Source organism: Trichosurus vulpecula, chromosome 2 (genome assembly GCF_011100635.1).
Source record: "Trichosurus vulpecula isolate mTriVul1 chromosome 2, mTriVul1.pri, whole genome shotgun sequence".
NCBI classification, from domain to species: domain Eukaryota; kingdom Metazoa; phylum Chordata; class Mammalia; order Diprotodontia; family Phalangeridae; genus Trichosurus; species Trichosurus vulpecula.
The window spans coordinates 93,195,402-93,215,959 of record NC_050574.1 but is presented as its reverse complement, the minus strand read 5'-3'; the positions used below and the strand labels follow the sequence as shown (position 1 = coordinate 93,215,959).

General features: G+C 35.8%; 1 protein-coding gene across 1 annotated transcript in view; it reads right to left on the bottom strand.

Moving 5' to 3' along the window:
• Nucleotides 1-8,160: 8,160 nt before the first annotated feature.
• FREM2 (FRAS1 related extracellular matrix 2) overlaps nt 8,161-20,558 on the bottom strand; it is a 222,227-nt gene continuing 209,829 nt past the window's right edge. Inside the window, exons 18-24 of the mRNA XM_036746176.1 lie at nt 18,682-18,786; nt 15,304-15,431; nt 14,867-15,001; nt 11,873-11,999; nt 9,732-9,919; nt 9,140-9,286; nt 8,161-8,740 (exon numbers count right to left, since the gene is read on the bottom strand). Of these exons, the coding sequence (XP_036602071.1) occupies nt 8,228-8,740; nt 9,140-9,286; nt 9,732-9,919; nt 11,873-11,999; nt 14,867-15,001; nt 15,304-15,431; nt 18,682-18,786 (1,343 nt within the window). The 3' untranslated portion in view covers nt 8,161-8,227. The remainder of the gene's footprint in view (nt 8,741-9,139; nt 9,287-9,731; nt 9,920-11,872; nt 12,000-14,866; nt 15,002-15,303; nt 15,432-18,681; nt 18,787-20,558) is intronic.

Below are 20,558 nucleotides of genomic sequence, written 5' to 3'. Positions count from 1 at the left end.
CTACCTATTATTTACCTTGCATATCGTTATTTCACTTTTTACATGTTTTGGTCTTAATTCCCCCAAGTAGCTTGTAAACCTTTTGAATACAGAGACCGTAGCACCTAGAAAAGTGCTCATATGTATTAGATTCTCAACAAATGTATCTGATAATTGATTAATTTTGTTTTTATTGGATAAACAAATTAATTCAAATTTTTACTCTAGAGAAAATGAAGACCTTCAGAGTTTAAGCATTCTGACTTTAGCAGATGACAAAATCCTAACCACTTACAAGCAACCATCATGGTAGCAGTTCAAGTACAGATTTCTAAATATTTAAAACCAGAAACAAATGAAATAGATGTAAAAACAAATGAGGTTTATTGCAGACCATAATAATTTTGTGCTTTCGGTCTAAGTAACAAATTACAACAAGCACCAAGATACTGTTCAATTCCTATCTGTCGTTAGTACTCATATGCAGAGATGTAACCAGAAAGGAAATAGCTACTTTTTTCTTCCAACAAAGAAACCTTGTTATTATAGGCACGGACTTGAGACTAAATAGTTACAAGTAATTGGCATGTAAAACAGAGAAAATGAACATATAAAAAATCTCAGCATTTGTAACTAACAATAGGAATGAAATATTTGTACATTGCTGGTATTATAAACAGTCTGATAGAAAAGTTACATGGGCTACAAAACTTTGCAGATACATTCATTACATACATATAATCTTATGGTATGACTAGATAAATTTCAATTGATCAGGTATGTGAAGGTCACTTCAGGGAAGAAGGAGGCACTTAAAATGACTACATACATTGTTCCTTGTTCAGTGTAAAGGCAAAGTTATTTAGTAGGCAAATTGGCCTGAAATAGTTTGCCAAAGACTTCAAAATCCTGAAGTCACAATGGAGGACACTGGTATACATCTCTACTACTTTTATTTTATAAATTTAATTTTATTACATTTCAATTAACAAAACATTTTCTCTGCCTCTGACTTCTACCTCCCCACCCCTTGAAAAAAGAATGAAAAACAAAACCTTTGTAACAAATATACATAATCAAGCAAAACAAATGCCTACATTAACGATGGCCAGAGATATATGTCTCATTCATCACCATGAGTCTTCTCCCTCTCTAGCTGGAGGTGAGTAGAATGTTTCCTCATCTTAATATGCTTAGCTTAGTCATAAGCTTTACAGTCACCTTTTTATGAAACCAGTAATTTCATTTTTACTTCATGGATGCCGTTCATTAATTTGTCCTTTAAGTAGAGTTCTTATGTTTTGCTATAAAATACTTATACCAGGAGACATCACATAACACACACTTACTATTTTATTTACATTTAAAAGTTCAATATGCAATTAGAAACTGACTTCTTTAGCCAGTTAGCACCATATTCAGTGAGATTGTTCAAAAAAAAGGGGGGGAGAGTGTGTGCAGAGATATAATCTTAAAATTGATCATGTTTGAAAAGTAATTGCACTAGATATGGTTTTTCATTATCTTTTCCCTTTTGGTTCAAACCTGTGATTTGACCAAAAAGAATATTAGGGGGGGCAACTACCTCCTCAAGATCTTTAATTCCTCTCCCATTTAGTCTTAAAATGCTGCCAGGGGTACAGAGAGGTTAATTTTTCTGTGGTCACAGCTAAAACATGTCAGAGACAAGGGCTCAAACCGAGGTCTTCTTAGTTCCAAGGCTAAGTTAATCACTATAAATTGTCTCTATTTTCATTATTACTGGAGTTTATTTTCATGCTTTATCCCACTTAAAACTCAAATAAACTTGCATAGCATTTGAAATGATTGCATATCAAGTATGAACTTCATCTTCTCTGTCTATGAAGTTAATGCTGAAAAACTTTCAACAAGTGGTTAGAAACTAACTGGGAAAATATGGCCATTAAAATACTCGATGATGTTTATGTTTCCATAGGGTAATTCTTTTCTGTTCCTTCATTTAAAAGCATTGCAGGACTCTACACAGAAGAGACATCCCATAGATAGGTTCTGTGCCGACTTATCCCATCTCTCAGATGAGTAGAGCTCTGATCTAGGAGCATCAGTAATAGCACCCAAAGGGGAAAGAAAACAGTAATGAGATCCACGATTACTTAATTAGAAATGAGGCAGAAGCTGAATTATTGGTATCACAGTAGGATTTCACTGCTGGAGATGGTTTAACTTTGGCAGAGTTTCCTGTGAAATTGGATATTTTAAGGGAAAACGGAATCAAAACAAAACAAAACACCAAGGTACTTAGACAAAGGCAAAAGGAAGTTTCAGGAGTTAGATACCTCTTAATGGGACACACCTTAAAACACATCCTAAAGCAAACCAATAGAAAAAGCCTCACTTTTGAGTCCTTTTACTTAATCAACTTTAAGTCGGGGGAGGGCTAATTTTTTTTACATCTTAAACGCCCTCAGTGTCATTTTGTTCTGAATTATATGTTCTGAAACATAGTCTGCATTTCCATTTTGAGATTAGCTATAATTTAAAAAAATCAAAAGAAGTGGTAGAACCCTAGAGCAATTTGTTAAAGTCAGAGAGTCAGAAAGCACCAAGAAATGAAAGTCTTAACCCATGTGTTTCTTTGATTTTATGAATGAACCAATAAATCAATCTACAAGCATTTAACACCCATTATGTGCAGGCAAGCATTTTTCCTCTTAGTTTCATTGTCATTACCATGCCACTTTACAGCTATTCCTAAGGAAAAAGAAAATCATGAAATATGTTAAGGAGGGAATTGATTTAAACTAGTTGCTTGCTCTCATTTGAATTTTGGGTTTTGTTTTGTTTGTTTCATAAAAAAGCCCTGTGTCGAAGAGAATATATGAACTGAGAAGTTCTAAAACAGAGTGACAATACAAAGAATTTCAACCCCATCCTTATCACTGTTGTGCTGGACAAATCTGGACATAGGATGTTAGATTTAGAATAGACTGCAGAGATCATGTATGCTAAGGCATCTTTTTAAGGAAGAAGAAATTGAGAGATGGAGAGGTCATGACTTGCCTAAGGTCACACAGATAATGTAGGAAGTGACAAGTGTAATGATTCAAACCTACGTCCTCTAACTCCAAACAGCATGCCCTTTCCCACTTTATTATGATGCTATCCTGTGGCAATCAACTTTTCTGTGGTTTCATCCTAATAAGAAAAAGAGTTTTAGCTGACTTCTCAAGGTGGCTAAAGAGATCAGATTGTAAAAAGTAAATGTCAAGTATGTTATGTGAAATAGATGTGTAAAATGATAATCAGTTGGAAATTACAAAATAATTATTTTGGAGACATCAGATTGGATTCATTGAACATGACCTTCTAAGGTAATTCTTCGCCTTTGGAGGCCACTTCATTCAGATCTACATAACTGGGGCCACATCATCCTAGACATAAAATATTTGGCTGTCTTTACTTCTATGGGGCTATTTCCAGAATACACAAATAGAGGAACTGGTATTTCTACATTCCTGACAAACGACATGGTTACCAAACTCAGCGTACTGGACAGACTGGTTGTTTTGGGGTTCTTCTTCATTTGACTGCTGGGGCCTGTCTCGTGTATATATTAATCGACTGTTTCTGAGTAAGGCATTTTATAACCTTCAGAGAGTTATATAAATGTACGTAGTTATTATTACTCACCAGTTTCCCTTTTTTGTTTCTATTAGAGGAACTGCGTTATAGTAGAAAGAATACTAGAGTTGGAATCAGGAGACCTGGGTTTGAGTTCTAGCTGTGATAACTTCTACTTGTTTAACCATAGTTAAGTCACTTTAACTCTCCAAGATTCACTTTCCTCACCTAGAAAGTGGGGATAATAACACTTAACTTTATATACTTCAGAGAGATATTAAAAGGAAATTATTTTGTAAATCTCGGTGTTACATAAATGTGAATTATGATTACTTCTCTTTTATCAGTGCAATGGCTGAAGAGAATTTCAGTCCAAATAGGATGTGTTTTTTTATTACAATGAAAACAAAAATAAGAAAATGTTGAGAATAATGAATACTTACACTTTTAAAAATAAAAGAGATTTTGAATCTGAACCGTGTAACTGACCCAGGCATATGTTTAACCAACTTTTAAAAAATACGATGGAAATTTAACTACATACTTTAAAAATAACAGGCCCTTTTGTTCAAAGGCACAATAATTATTTGATTAATCTTCTCTTTAGAATGGTCACATAATACTTACTGAGCACCAAAGTTATGAATGGGGTTGAGGAGCAAGGTACCTTTGTAAAAAAGAGTCTTCCTCTCTCTAACCCTGGCACCAATGTTCCACTTTGTGGGATGGAGTTATGAGTGAGAATGGCTTATAATGAGGTCCTTTGGGTACTTCACTAACTAAACACCTTTGGGTGAGGTCCAAAATGGAGTTGCTTAATAATAACAAGTTATTATTATACTTAAGATAACAACAGTTTATAGAGACAAAACAGTACCTTGAGTATAGTAGACACTTAATAAATGTTTGGTGAATTTTTAAAAATTGAATTTTAATATTTGTATCTATAATATTCAAATTCTTACAGAGTAGAAGCTTGCTAGGATATGGACTTCAGTAAACTAATATGGAGAATACTACCAATGACATCCTGAAATTAAAGATTATGCTCTATTCTTTTAATAAAATAGGCCTACTATTTGGATAAGAGTTCAAATCTGCATTGTTACAAGCTGCCTTGTACTTGTGTGAAATGAAGATTATTTTCCAGAATTTTCACTCACATTTTTTATAAACACAGATATGTGGTAACAATGGCAAATAGCATTTTTTGTTTCTGCTTTTTAATGACAACTATTAGCACTTAAGAGAAGAGGTAATATAGTGGAAGGAGCAGAGAACTTAGAGCCTAGTCAGGAAGACCTAGATTCAAATCATGTCTCTGCCACAAAATCAGTCAGTTAATGAAAATTTATTAAGTACCTACTAGGCACCAAGTTCTGTGCTAAGCACTGGGGATACAAAAAGAGGCAGAAGACAGTCTCTGCCCTTAAGGAGCTCACAATCTAATAGGAAAAGTAGCTGGGAGCTTATGAAATCGCAGTTCCTTAAAGAATTAGTACTTTTCTTGTTTTAGGCATGCAGTGTCTTATTATTTCTAGAGCTATGAGACCTTACAGATGATAGGATCAAAGTCTTAGAGGTGAAAGTTGTCTTAAAGATATATATTCCTCCTCCCCTACATTATACAGATGAGGAAACTGAGGCTCAGAAAAATTAAGTGACTTACCAAAGGTCAGACAAGTAGTAAATGGCAGAGTAGGAATTTGAACTCAGGTCTACTCCTCACCTTATATGACTCTTGGTTCAGGGAAATCTTTATAATAGGATAAGAACCATAAAGGGAAGGAACCGGGTCTTCTGTTTTCTTTACAATTCCTCACAGTGACTAGTAGAACAAACTGGACACAGTGAGTACTCAATAAATTTGGACTGACTGAGCCTAAGCAAATGTAACTTCAATTTTCTTGTTAACATGTGAAAAATAAAAAAAAAAGATTCACCAGTGAGTGGGTCCTTAGCACAATCATTAGTTTTACAAAAATCAGCGACATTTATTTTTAATACTATGAGTTTTCAGTAGGATGCCATTCAAATGTAGGGCCAAACAGGTTTTGATTATCTTCTAGGGAATTGGCTCCATTCCTGCTCTAGATAACAGGAATTTTTTTCAAAGCAGTAAACTCTTCACAAAATGATAATAATGTATGGGAAATGAAAAAATCCATCAAATCCTTTTTAAAAAATCTATGTGAGGCCATTTTTTTTGTAGTTGGGGAGCACAATGTATAGATAAAGGTTAAGATACTCTACATACTGTAGTAAATAAAAATCGATTTCGTTAAGGAACTCTGAATTTCCTCCCTTTTAAGTCCTACAGACTTAAGAAAGTTAGACTGCACAATTTTAACTCAACTAGTTTCCAGACACTCATTCTTTGCTCCCCAAACCAAAATGAAATACTGTTTTCTAAAAAGAGAGGGAGAAGAATAAAAGAGAAATGCAAAGATTTCTAGTTCTTTAACAGGGAAAGTTGTGTGGATCTTATTATCTCTAAGGTCTCATAGCTCTAGAAATAATATGACACTGCACGCCTAGAACAAGAAGAGAGTACTGATTCTTTAAGGAATTTCATAAGTTCCCAGCTACTTTTCCTATTAGATTGTGAGCTTCTTAAGGGCAAGAACTGTCTCATACATGCCATGAACTATCCAACAAAAGCATCATTAAAACACTCTTCACTAGAAGATGGAATTTGACCTAAGATGGGTTTGTAAAGTTATTGATCATTGGAAGTCTCAGAAGGATCTTATTATAATGGTCACAGCTATAACACAGTCTTGTGGCACAATCCTAAATGGTAGCTTTGCAGTGAGGCTTGGTTTGTGTGTCATCTTTTTATTGATGATTTAATACAAGGTTAGGTGAGATTCTATGCTCTGTACAAATTGGCCCAAACATTAAATAGTATATAGTTCATAGACTGTTTGCAGCAACAGAGCTAATGTTCAATTCATGAAGACTATGAGGTAGCCAAAGAGCACATAACTATTGGCCAGAACACTGGGTGTGAGTGTTTCCAGATGTCTTACCACTGACCTGTAGGGGAAATTCTGGGATTCAGGGTACTATATGGATCTGCTTGGTAAGAAATGCCACTTGGGAGCCCTTGAAATGTAATTGGACTACGGTAAACTCATTTATTGAGTGAAGAAATCAGCCTACTCTGTTCTTTCTCAGAGATTTCTGCAATGGTGAGCTGCCAAGTTGAATAAGGGAAGGGAAATCCATACTATATAATGACATTCATCTCAGTTTTCTCTCAACCACTGTAGACACTTGTTTTCCCAAATCAGGAATTGAGAGTTACTTTTTCACTAAATTTTTTATGTGTGTATCTTTGTGTGTGTGTGTGTGTACATACGTACATATATATACACACATATTTATATGTATTGACATAGGCATATGGGTATATATGTATAAATATATGTATATTTAAAAAGACTCTAGATATTACAATAAAAAGTTGTGGCTAATTCATAAGCATCAGGTTTGCAAAGAGGTTTTTCTGGATTAAGTAGGATTTTTTCTCAGATCTTGTGGGGCCTTCTTCAGGAGCAATAGAACATTCCCTGAATCTAGGTCAGTTTCTAATTAGAACATCCCTAATGTGTGCCATCATTAATTTGACCCTCATACATTCAAGTGTGACCATGTTGCTTATTGCACACTGACTGAGGACTGGCCTTATCCCAGAAGATAATTCTCTATAGTACTTTCAAGAGACACCACAATTAGACATGCTATGTTAATAAATACAGCTTCTTCCAATGAAGTCGGTGCTGCTCCTTCACACCCATTTTCTGTAATGTTCTAACTATAAAATATAGGACTTGCAGGTGCAGATGATTTCTAGGCTCAATTCTTTCAGAAAACTCTCTCGTGTATGAGTTTAACATTACATCTTCTCTAGATGACCAACATACTACCAAGCCCATGTCCTTTCCCATATTTGTTGGTATTGTCAACAAGTATAATTTACTATATAGTAGTTCTATAACCCATTATATACTAGGACAGAGCCGTCCTATTTCCATAAAAATGTGCTCTCTTCTAAACAGACCATATTCTTTGGTTTAATATAAATTTAAATAAGCAAACAAAACAAGGTTTAAGTCTAAGAAACCCCAAACTTGTGGATTAAGAGATAGCCCTAGTCATGGTTCTGTGCTGTCTTCACTTCTTGGAAAACTTGTCATGTTAAACGACGTGCTTCCCATTCTGCCAGTTAACGATAATTAAGTTTCTAGTAACAAACTGTATATCCTGAATAAACAACATGAAAATTGCACCTTTGGAGTTCATACACAGTGAAAAAAGAGAAAGAACAGGCTTCCTCTTCCATTGTTCATAAGATCTACTAGCACCTTTGGATAGTTTCTTCTTCATGGTCTTTAGAAATTGCTACAGGGAAATGTCACTCCATTCCAATGCTGTCCTTTCAGTGGCGGGCACTATTGTGAAGACATGAGGCTGAGCTTTTGGCAGAATGAGAGACTGGGTCTGAAGTGTTCTTGTATTTGTAGGAAGAAAAGAAAGAGTTCAAATCAGAGTCTATGAGTATGCCTAGTGACTCCAGAACTGTCTGTTCACAGTATTACACCCTGGGGTCCTTTCTGAAGCTGAACTGCAGCACCTGAGATCAAACCTCTGAGCTGTCACTGTTGTACCTGTTCTGGGGCATCATTGGTTCAGTGCTCCCTGATCCTGCTGGGGCTTCCTTCTTTTTGGAGTTTTGTTTCCTCTTTAGCAGCAGTACAGTGATTGCAATTAGACAGATGCTAAGCAGGCCAGTGGCCACACCTGTGATCACTGTAATGAGGTTTACTTCAGGGTTACTGTTGTTCAACTCCCTGGGAAGAGCTCCATCCAGAGGAACTTCCCTTTCAGGGATCTGCCTCTTGTTGGTGCGGTCCAGGGCTATGTGCTGGATGTTTGTTCCTCGGTTGTTTTCAGCTCCAATTTCCTTGGCAAATGGGGGAGCATTTCTGGCCTCTCTTTTCTTTCTGCTCTGTGTGGATGTCTTAAGTACCCCAGGACTTGATAGAGAGTGGTACTGGTACTCTGCACTCCTTTTGCCGATACCTCGGTTAGTATTATCTTTTGATCTCACTGTATAGATTGTATGTATGTACCATTCCCTGCCAAGCGAAACCTGGAAAACAAACAAAACAATTGTTATCAGACTAAAGCTATTTGGTCAGTCTCATTTAATTGGGTCCTAGGAGGTCAACAGAAGGTGAGTTTTAAAGAATGCTACTTTTACTTAATTTTTTGTATTCATCCATTCATTCAACAGATATCTGAGCACTTATTTATCAATCAATCAACAAGCATTTATTAAGTGCCTACTGTGTTCCATGCATTATGGACAGGCATAAAAGCTGGACCTGTAATTTCATTGGTAGAGGGAGCTCCCAAGAGAGGAATTTTCCTCTGCCAATGCACGTTGTCATCTTTTCTCCAAAGTGCAATTTCAGAGAGTTGGCTGTGGCATTGAGAGGTTGAATGACTTGCTCAGGATCCCCAGATCCCAGTTTAACTCTTTACTCACCTGAAATAGTGGTGTTGAGTCAACTTTAAATCCATCAGATCCAGGCTGCTTAACTAAGAGAACTGCTTCAGGATCATCTGCAGCAAGTTTGGCATTGAACAGGACATTTCCAAAGCTAGTGGCTTGGGTCTCCGGTTGAGCTTTATCCTAAATAAAAAAGGAAATAGTTGGCCGCTGAAGATAACAACACACTTTGTAAGCCAAGGATGCAACTTCCTTCCTTCCTTCTTTCCTTCCTTCCTTCCTTCCTTCCTTCCTTCCTTCCTTCCTTCCTTCCTTCCTTCCTTCCTTCCTACCTTCCTTTCTTGCTTCCCTCCTTGCTTCCTTCCTTGCTTCCTTCCTTCTTTGCTTCCCTCCTTCTTCCCTTCTTTCCTTCCTTCCTTTCTTCCTTCCTTCCTTTCCTCCTTCCTACCTTTCTTATCTCACTCTTTATCTCTCCCCTCCATCCCCCTCTCTCCTCCTCCCTCTTGTAAATAAAGAGCAAAACAAATTTTCTTCCATGTGACTAAGCTCAAGAAGACTAGACGGTTTTAGTAAGACAGAACCCAACCAATTGGAAACCTACTCAGTGCATTAAACTAAGGGGACTTACCACAATTTTAAACCTATACAGGAGAGAAGGGGAGTCTGCTAAGCAGCCATATTCAGCATTACTTGGACTATATTTAGGTACATATCCATCAGCTCCAGTACAGAGGAACACTTTCTCAATGCTGCAGTAGAAGGAATCACCCAGGTTCTGTACAGGATCCACCATGACTCGACCATAAATGATATCACCTGGAAGAAGAGATGGGATATGCTATCCCTGTTAATCTTCTGTGAGACCTTCTTGGTACAAACCAGTCTCTAGCCTGTTTCTAGGTGTTTAGAAAGCCCTTGATGGTTGTCCAAAGGTCTATTTCAAGACTTTTCTAGGAAAACCTGCTCTGTTTCATGTCCATCCCAGCAGGCTAATGTATTTCTTTCAACGTAGTTAATACTAGGTCAGAGGCAGGTATGCCCCTCACAGCTTGGCCCATCATTTGATATTTGAAGCACCCCATTAAAATTTAGTTCATTTTACACAAACTTTAAATAGAACAGAATAACACACTAGATGAGTTAATACTTGAAAAATAAAAGGTCTTTAAAGAAGTCAATTAGGTTTTCTTACTTTAAAAATCACCTGAAAGCAAAACCTAAAGCTGTTTCTGAAGGATGTGTCAGTTTAAGATGAAATAAAAAATGAAAAATGTTCTGGATAAAACCCACAATAACTGTTTCAAAAGATTATTCAAATCTACAGAGAAGTAACATTTAAAATAATGACAAAATGTTTAATATAGTTGGGAATTAAGCTACCATGACACGTACACAAATAAAGTTAAGGATTTGTGATTGTTAGTAGGGAAGTCCTAGAAAACTAACTGAGATAGGTAGTTAAAACATAACTTGTAATGTATCACAGTCTCAGATTTGGAAATAGAACCTAGAACTTCCTGACTCCAAGCCCAGCATTCTCTTTACTAGATCATAGTGCCATTATGTATGTTAGACACAGAAAGTCAAATGTAAAACAATTTTTGCACAAATAACAATAAAAAATTAAAGATATTCAATAAATACTATTTTAATCCATATATTTAATGCTATGATGATTAAAATACCAATCATACGGATATCTCTCTAGATACATAATTTCTTTTTCTTTTACTAGAGCTACATAGGTGAGGAACTATTTCTCCCAATGCATTCTGCTTCCTTCTCTGTAACTCATAGTCTTAGAAAGTAACCTGGAGGCTGGAAAGGCTACTAGGGGCCAGTAACGTGTGGCCTCGAGACCACATGTGGCTAAGTGATTTGCTCAGGATCACATGACCTGTATGTATGAAGTCTTCCTGACTCCAAGACAAGCTCCCTGTCCTCTGCACCATACTTCTAATTTGGCAAAATCATAACAAAATATCAAGGGGATGATGAAAAAGAAAAACAAAAGAGGATGGAAGTATTCTCACATCACAATTATCCTCTAAAAAGCAGAAATTATCAAAGCTACCTGATAATGGATAAAAAAGCAGAAAACTGGATTAGTGGAATAGATTGGACAATAAACTTCATCCTTGCCGTTGCTGAGAGGTAAAATAAGTGACCCAGGGTTCTAAAGCCAGCATATACTGAGAAGGGGACTTCACCTAGAGTTTGCACAACTCTAGCCACTAAACCACATTGCCTTTAAATAATGCTACTAGTAATAATATATCCATATTTTAGATATGGAAAATGATTATGAAAACAAGGCTGATATGTATAACACTATGTTAAAGACAATATACATATCTTTTAGAATGAATTTAATAATCGGTGAAAAGCAGAAGTCACAACACGTACAATAATTTACAATCTTGTATGTTTTTTTGTTTCATCTTACAAGTTCATCTTTCCTATTTTCTTCTCCTATGCTTATATATACATCAAATACCCATAATTCTTAATGAAAATAAAATAAAAATGCATCTACATATATGTATATATTAAAGATCATTCAGATAAGGGTACTTTTCTCATAGCTAGCGGTTAGCCAATAACAAAAGCCCAATTTCAATGGCCATGTGAAAATGATTTTTAAAAATTATTTTAAAAGTCTCCCAAAGAGACTTGGTTTATTCTATATAAAAAAACTGCAAAAGTAACAGTCTTCTAGACATACTTCAATAGCAGCTGGACCAGACCCATTTCTACATGTAAACATACCTTCTGTAAATGCAACATCACTCTCCTGCCCAAATCCCATTGATCCATCAGACAACCAGAGACTCTTCTTTGATAGGAGGAACATCTGTGTGTTCAAGCTAAACTCTGCTGCCACAGGGTCACTGACCTAAAACCAATCACAAAGACCCTTTAGCATGTTCCCCTTGTACATTGTGAAGATGTCAAACTAAAATAATGTTTTCTCATATACCCAAGAGAATATATCTTTCGATATTGTCTATATGCTGTGGACAACCTCACTGTAATCTAGTGACAGTCATTTAGCTGTTGATTTGCTATGTTGATACTGTGTCAGGAGCTGTGATTATATCTGCCCTTTTTGGACCTATTAGATCTATGTAACAATGTGATTTCACTGGTGGAGGACACCGATACTGACCACAAGCCATCTGTTGTGGGCCATGATGCTTTGAAACAGACTTGGTACAGTTTGAATTAATTTCCCACCAGATGGATTGGTTGGAAACCCAAGTGTAGGACCTTGGATTGAGTATGTAACAACTGCCTTATATATTGGCTTGGGGGCTTCACAGAACCCCTGGAACCCCTATAGGCTACTTTTACCTGGGGAATCACAGAGCATGTCTTAGGACTTGTTGTAAGAGAAAGCTGAGAAAAGCTATGTCCATTTTGTTCCTTTGCTTAGGAAAAGTGAACAGGATTCATTACTTAGAAGATGAGTCTTAGAGGATTGTTGCCTGAAATTCATAGAAGTTAAATGACATTCACAGAATTTGAAGCCAGGTCTTCAAAACTATGAGCCCCACACTTATACTAACTTATCTTTTACCTCCTATGTTTAAGACTCAGGAAAAGACTAGAATAATGGGTCAAACTGTCTGTGAGGGAAAAAAAGCAAAAATTCTACCAGTCCAGATCCTTTCCAGTTATTTGTCTTATGGAATGTATGTGGTTACCTTACTATTAGCCAACACTCAATATTATTCATTGAACCCTATTCACCTCCAAATCTCTTTTTTTGCAGAGCAATGTTACGTAGCTTGGACCAGTATCAAAGTGTAAGATTTTAAATTTTCCTTAAATATCAAGAAAAAAACCCATAGTAGGGATATACAAATATACTTCAGGGAGTTATTCCCAAGGTTGCAGTTTCTGCCTAGAGAATTCTACTGAGTCCAATTCAGGGGAGACAAAGTCATTAAGATGTCATTGCTTTCTGTAGTGAACTTGGCTTATCTTAAAAAATTGCTCCTAGGGGCATTCTGCAGTTTAAGGAGCAGGGACAGCATGAAGAATTGGCAAGAATACTGAATTCTGAGTCAGAAATCCTGGGTTCAAGTCCCAGTTTTGCTACTATGTGGTACTAAGTCCTGCAACATCTTGAAGATTTTGCTTTTCTCATCTGCAAAATGAGTGGGACTAGTTGATTTCTAAAGGTCCATCCAGCTCTAAATCTTATGAAGTACCCACAAGTGTTCCCCAACAGATCCTCCAGATTGGCATCTCAGTCAAAAAATGAGGCAACAAGTCTTTATTAAGTGCTCAGGATGTGACAGGCACTGTGCTAAGTGTTAGAGGTACAAAAAGATAAAAAAACCAGACAAAATAGTACCATTTCTCATGAAACTTATATTTGAATGGAGCAGACAACATTATATATAGATATCTATATCTATTTCTGTATCTCTATATATCTATATCACATACACACATACACATATACACACACGTATGTATGTATATATGTATGTATATCTACACATATATGTCTAGGTAATAGAAGATATATACAGAATATATGAATAAGATCTGAAATAGGAAGGTATTAGCAGCTGGGAGGACCAAGTAGGGTCTCCTGCAGAAGGTGGAATTTGAGCTGAGTCTTGAAGGAAATCAGAGAAACTAAGAGACAGAGATTGGGGGCAGAGGATTCTTGACACTGGAGACAGCCAGTTCAAAGCATGGAGGTGAGAGTTGGAGTATCTTGTTGGAGGAACTTCAAGTAAACTAAAGTAGCTAGATTGTAGCACCTGTAAAGGGGAGTAAGGCATAACAAGGCTAGAAAGGTAGGAAGGAGATAGGATTTTGAAGAGTTTTAAATGTCCAAAAGGAGAGTTAATATTTTATCTTGGAGGTGGGAGGGAAACATTGAAGTTCTTTCAATAGGGGGTAGGAGAAGATGTAGCCAGACTTTCACTTGAGAAAAATTGCTTTGGTAGCTGAGTGGATAATAAACTGGAGTAGGGAGAGATGCAGTAAGGAAATCAATTAGAAGACTACTGCAGTAGTAAGTTACTGCAAGTTCAGGTGAGAGGTGTAGATGGTCTGAACTAAGGTCGTGTATGTATGAGTGAAGAGAAGGGCAAATATATGAGATATACGAAGGAAGATTTGGTAATCAATTGGATAGGTAGGGTGAGTGAAAGTAAAGAGTTGAGAGTAAAGATTATAGCCCTGGGTGACTGGAAGAATGGTAGTGCCCTTAAAAATAATAGGATTGTTTGGACGATTTGGAGGAAAATGATGAACAGCTCGTAGGATATTACATGTATTTCAATTTTTATTATAATTTTAACTTGCTCATGAGCTAAATTTTTAGGTCCTGTTTATTTTGTTTTTCAGGTCTTGGCTTATAAGTTTGTGCCAACTCATCTATGTGCTATGCTAAGCATGATACTTAACTTATTTACGACATGGAAGATATGACTGAATACATCAATGCTGTCTATAATAGGGATTACAGCATATTCAATAATATGAAATCTCAGAATCTCTTATCTTAATTTGAATAATGTTATATCATTGTAACATGTTTAGAAGATATTTAATTTTAACTGTAAGTTAAATACAAATGATGTAATTTGAACTACAAATACCATTAGAAAAATAATGGTATAATTACTTTTTTAGTGTTGGACACAACATGGAGGACATTGGTTAAAGGTGACCTCTACTATTATGAAAACCTTCCAATAAAGTGATAGAACAAAGAAATAATTCTCTAAGAGTTACCTGCTGAAATCGGATGTCCAGATCAAATGTGATTGGCTCTCTTGGGTTACAAATCACTGGTAGGCTGTATTCCTGATGTGGAGAGGTTGTACATGCTATCAGTTTCACAGTATAGGTTCCTGAGTAGTCCCTGACCTGGAATGGGAAAAGAGAAAAATATGGCCCTTCAGCTAAAAAGCTGAGCAAGAATAAGGGAGGGTTTTTTTAAACATTTTTAGTATCATGAACCCCAATGGCAGGCTGATAAAGCCAATGGACCCCTTCATAGAATAATATTTTAAATGTACAAAATAAAACACATAAGATTGCAAAGGGAAGGAATTATATTGAAGTGAATTTATAAAAAATGTTTTTAAAAGTTCATCAATACCTAGTTAAAACCCATTGATTTCCAGTCACTAATGAAAGTAAATAAAGGTAGGTCTTTTATGAATTACCGAAAAGTCAGAAACAAAACTCCATTGTTGGACTGGCTGGTTGAATGTTGGCTCACTCCTTGTGAGGCGGAGAGAAAAAGTCAGGCCAGGATGATCAGCTGAGATGATCATAGAGCTTGTGGAAGATGCTAGAAAGACAACAACCACAATAATATCAACAATAATGGTGATGATAATACCTTGCATTTATAAAGCACTTCATTTTAAAAATACATTTTTATATACATTATCTCCTTTGTTGCATACAACTCTGTGTAGTAAATAGGCAAAGGAGGAAATGAAATCAGAGAAATTAACTTGAAAATGTTAAAATTGGTTGCATATTGTGGTACTGGGACAAGACAACCAATCTTTTTGCTTCTTTGTGATCATTTCACTATGCTGTACTATAGAGGGTGTTCCTAAAGTCTGAACACATAGGCAAAAATGCATATTTTCAAGAAATGAAATGATTGAAATTTTCAACATTTTATTTAATTGGAATATTAACGAATAACATCAACATAATTTCCATCATTTGTGATGCAAAGGTTGATGTGCTTTGCAAGATTCATGTGAACTCGATGCAATAACTCCACATTGCTGTCAATTTTAGCAATTCACTCTTGGAATATGAATATGAAATCATATAATGTTATTTGAAGTTGAAGATGTTATTTGTTAATATTCCAATTAAATAAAATGTTGTTGAAAATTTCAGTCATTTTGTTTCTTGAAAATATGCATTTTTACCTATGTGTCCAGACTTTAGGAACACCCTGTGTACTCAATAGACAGTGTGATATCATGGAAAGTACATCAGGTTTGAAGTCAGAAGATATAGTTTGAATTCTGACTCTACATCTGTGTATGATCCTGGGTCTTTTCACCCTCTGGGTGTCAAATTTCTCACTGTAAAATGAGGGCTTTGGACAAGAAGATCAGTAAAGCCTCTTCTAATTATGAGATGGTCCACTGAAATACTTGAACTGCTTAGGGTCTCTTTTCTAGTGAGTTAGAAGTTATACACATTTCTAGTGCGCAGATTCTATGAGCTGAACTTAATATAACCAGTTACAGTCAACACAGCTGGGCAAGTCTAATTTAAGTACAGAATCTATTCTTAAAGACTCATATGAGGCCATGTCATACTAAGATTAACTTTAAAACATTTTAGCTTAGTAAATTATGCCAGAAAGTCCCTGCTTTTCAATAGATTGCCAAGGCTAAGAAAACTAAATTATTTTCATTGGTTCTTTATTTCTTGTAGTTTGATTTCTTTAAAGATACAATGAGAAGCCCTCATTCTCTGAACAGCAAGTTCATTCTCTCTGTTGTCAGAACACATTCAGGAAAAGGGAAGGAAAGAGTGTGGATGAGGTTCTTATTCCCTTGAGGCCTGCCAGATACACGCACACTTTGGAATGGTGGGAATTGGTATAATAAAGAGTTAAATAATTTTAGGAAATGATCTTAATAAAAATATTTCTTTAAATAAGGTGAAGTGCACTAATAAAAAAAGTTTTTAGAAGTTCATGAACATCTAGTTAAAACCCACTGATTTCCAGCCATCAGTGAAAGAAGATGAAGGTAGATCCTTTATCAATTACTGAAAAGTCAGAAACAAAGCTCTATTGTTGGACTGAAAAGCTGAAATTGCTGACAGCAGCATTTGGAGCATTGTCAAATCTTTTTTCAGTTAGCTTGTAGTTTGGGACGGGTATCTCACAGAGTAGCACTAAAAGTGAGATTCCCTAGATAATATCCATAAAACACTGTTAGAAAAGTCAGTTCTTCATCTTGAGGAAGAAGTTGAAATTCCATTGTTTCTCTTACAATTCTATATTTTTGTAATACATTTTCCTTTGGTATATTAATCAATCATTTTCCAATTATAATCCCCCCTCCAACTCTTCCATAAAAATTAAGCAAAACTATTTAATATAGCCATTGTTATTGAAGGCACATATAACTTCCCACTTAAAAAAATTACTATTTCTTACTAGAAAGAGAGTTTGTTTTGACCTCAGTCATTTGGAACCCATTTTAGCCTTCCTAATTTATTTGATTTTTTGGACATTTAATACGTTGCCTTCATTTACATCGTTTTCATTATTGGGCATATTGTTCTTTTGATTCTAGTTTCCATTAAGATTTAATTCCATTCGACTCAATTCAATAAATAGTGCTTACTGTATGCAGAACAAAATGCTAGGCACTGGGGAGCTAGAACTACTATTATTAATACTTAATGGTACAGACAGAAGATATGGATATTTCTATTGTTTCTATATAAGAAAATATTATTAATAATAAGAAAATATTACTGATATCACCTTTGTACTATCCTACAATTTCAAAGAAATAAACAAAAGCAAAGGAGGGGCTTACCCTTGTGGCAGCTAAGTGGCACAATTGAGAGAATGCTGAACTTGAAGTCAGGAAAATCTAAGTTCAAATCCAGCATGAGACACTAGCTGTGTGATCCTGGGCAAGTCATTTAACCTCTGTTTGCTTTAGTTTGCTCAACAATAAAATGGGGATAACAATACACCTACCTTGCAGGGCTGTCATGAGGATCAAATGAGATAATTGTAAAGTGCTTAGGCCAGTGCCTTGGCACATAGGAGACACTATATAAATGGTTATTCCCTTCTCTTCTCCTCCCCCATCAGATAGAGAGCAGGCTTTAAAGATAGGAAGACCTGTGTTCAAGTCCTGTCTCTGGCACATACTGACTGGATGGCTTTAAGTAAGCCATTTAACCTTTGAGTGCAGTAGGTAACCTCTAAGACAAAATTTTGGACAAGGTGGTTACTTGGATTGTAGAAAGAGTTTCCTTATTTGAGCATCAGGGGTGGAAAACCTGCAACCTTGAGGCCACCTTGTCAATGCCAATGAAATCATAGGTCCAGCATATCTCTAGATAAAAGCGATATATTATGTGGCATATCAGTAGTTCTAAAATGTTTTTGCTCATTGTCCAGTATTATTTTTGCTAAAAGGATCATTAAAGACTCAACTTTTGAATTGGTAACACCCAACTCAAATTAAATGACTCAGGAGACTTGGGTGTGTATATGTTCATACAATTGAAAGTGTGAGTTCCATACAATTTGTGGGAGAAGTGCTCAGACTCATAATATTGTAACAATAAATGCCATAGGATTTGGCAAGAGTGGTGTGCCATGGCATGCCTTTTGAGAACTGCTGGATTGTGGGAATATAATCCAGGATATCAATGAACAACATTCAAGCTTTTTATAGAAAACTGACTATATGATGCGTTTTAAAAGTAGGATTTCTGTCAATGGTCAAATGCACTGAAAAATATGGAAACAGAAGAAACTTATACTTGTCTTAATGGGAGATAATAGGAACAGGAAAACAAGCTCTTACCAGGATGGGACAACACAAACAAACCATGGAATCGAGCTTCTGTCTTGAAGTTTACCACTAAACGCCCTTCCTCACTGATGCGCATGCTGGTCGGATAAAGGGAACCTACCAGGCAAGAGACCAAATAGCAGAGAAAAAAATATAAAGGAACAAGAGATCCAAGTCAGAATTTTTAAGAACAATAGTTCAAGTATTTTAAAAATTATTTCATGTTATTAAACTCTCTTGGTGTTTTGTCAGAAAGATCAGAAGAGAATTCTACAGGCATGTGTTAATGGCAACAGCATTTGTTTTTTCCCTATTCTGGGGTAAGAGAAGATGTCTAGAAATGAGAAGAAATAAAATTGGTGAAAGTGGATTAAGTCATTGCAAACTGCAAGCCAAGCAGAACTTCTAGGAGTCGTATGCCTTGTGAAAGTCCTTCTGAAGCTTTAGCCTACAGAAATGAAATTGACAGCTAAAAACTTGTCATGACAAACTTGTCAGAATTAGGGAGTTTTGTAGGTCAAGGCTTTAAAGGTACCTGTATTCTGCAGATTCTACTAAAATTCATAGGCTTGCAGCAAACAATTATTCCAGGAAATCTAGCAGTTTGCCAGGAGTTGGCTCTAGGTACAAGAAGGATGTGATGCCCTTATGCTAGAGACTAGAAGCATAAAAAGTACCACCATGAAGAGTCACTTAAAATATATGTTTTTTTTCAAGCAAAAGGAAAAAAGTTTGCAGACGATCTGTGAATAATTTTTCAATAATATCATGACATTTGACATAGTTCTTAACAAAACTATAATCCAGTTAAAACCATGAGTTTACACTTGGAATGTCCTGTCAATTCTTTTTTCTTTTCTCTGCTTTTTAAAAAGGTTGTTATGGGCATTGTGCCACAACTGGGTATGTAACTAGGATAACACTGTATTTTTGAAAGTAAACAGTACCCTGTCTGATTAATGGGACTAATTAACTGCACATTTCTGGACTTTGAATCATGACTCTGGAATGGGGATGGATCTAAGGTCATAAGATGATATACAGAAAGTTCTTTGCAAACCTTAACATGTTATATAAAGATCACTGCCTAGGAAAAGTGAAACCATGTGAAACACAGCCCTTTACTGACACTTGTCACCATAGTTAAAAAACGTTCTTTGCAAACCTTAACATAGATAAAGATCATTATCTAGGAAAAGCAAAAACATGAAATATATCCTTACACTGACACTTGTCACCAGTGCGCAGACTAATAATCATTTCACAGTGACAGTTTAGTATATGTTTCTATTGTATACCAATTTTCAGAAATAAAAGCCTATAGAACTTTTTTTATGAGGTATCTCTTACTAGAGGTATCTCTTCCTTTTCAAGAACTGGAATTAGCTCTTAGGTTGCCTTCACTGAGTCACGGGGCTGTTTTGCAATATACGAATTATTTTGTTTGGCAGAATGTTTTCCTAGGTGTGTTATAAAATTTATATATCGTAATATTTCTGAGTCTTAAATGATATAACTTTTGGTGTACTCAAATTATGAAAGTAAGTCGAGTATTTTTCCTTGAAAACTGATGCAATTTAAAAAGAGTAATTGAATATATTGAAATTTGTTTCCAATCTTCCTGGAACTTAGAACTGGGGGAAAAATCCTTAGGCTATATATCTCTAGGTCATCCATGGACTCCAAGGAGTCCTAGGATAGATTCCAGAGGGTCTGTGAAATTATATGGTCAAAAAATACATTTTTATTTTCATTACCTTCTAACTGAAATTGAGTATTACCTTCAATTATTAAAAAAAAAACATGATTCTGAGAAAGAAGCCATAGGCTCTACCAGACTGTCAAAGGGATGCTTTTTCATATGTATATTTGTGAATATTAAAGAAACA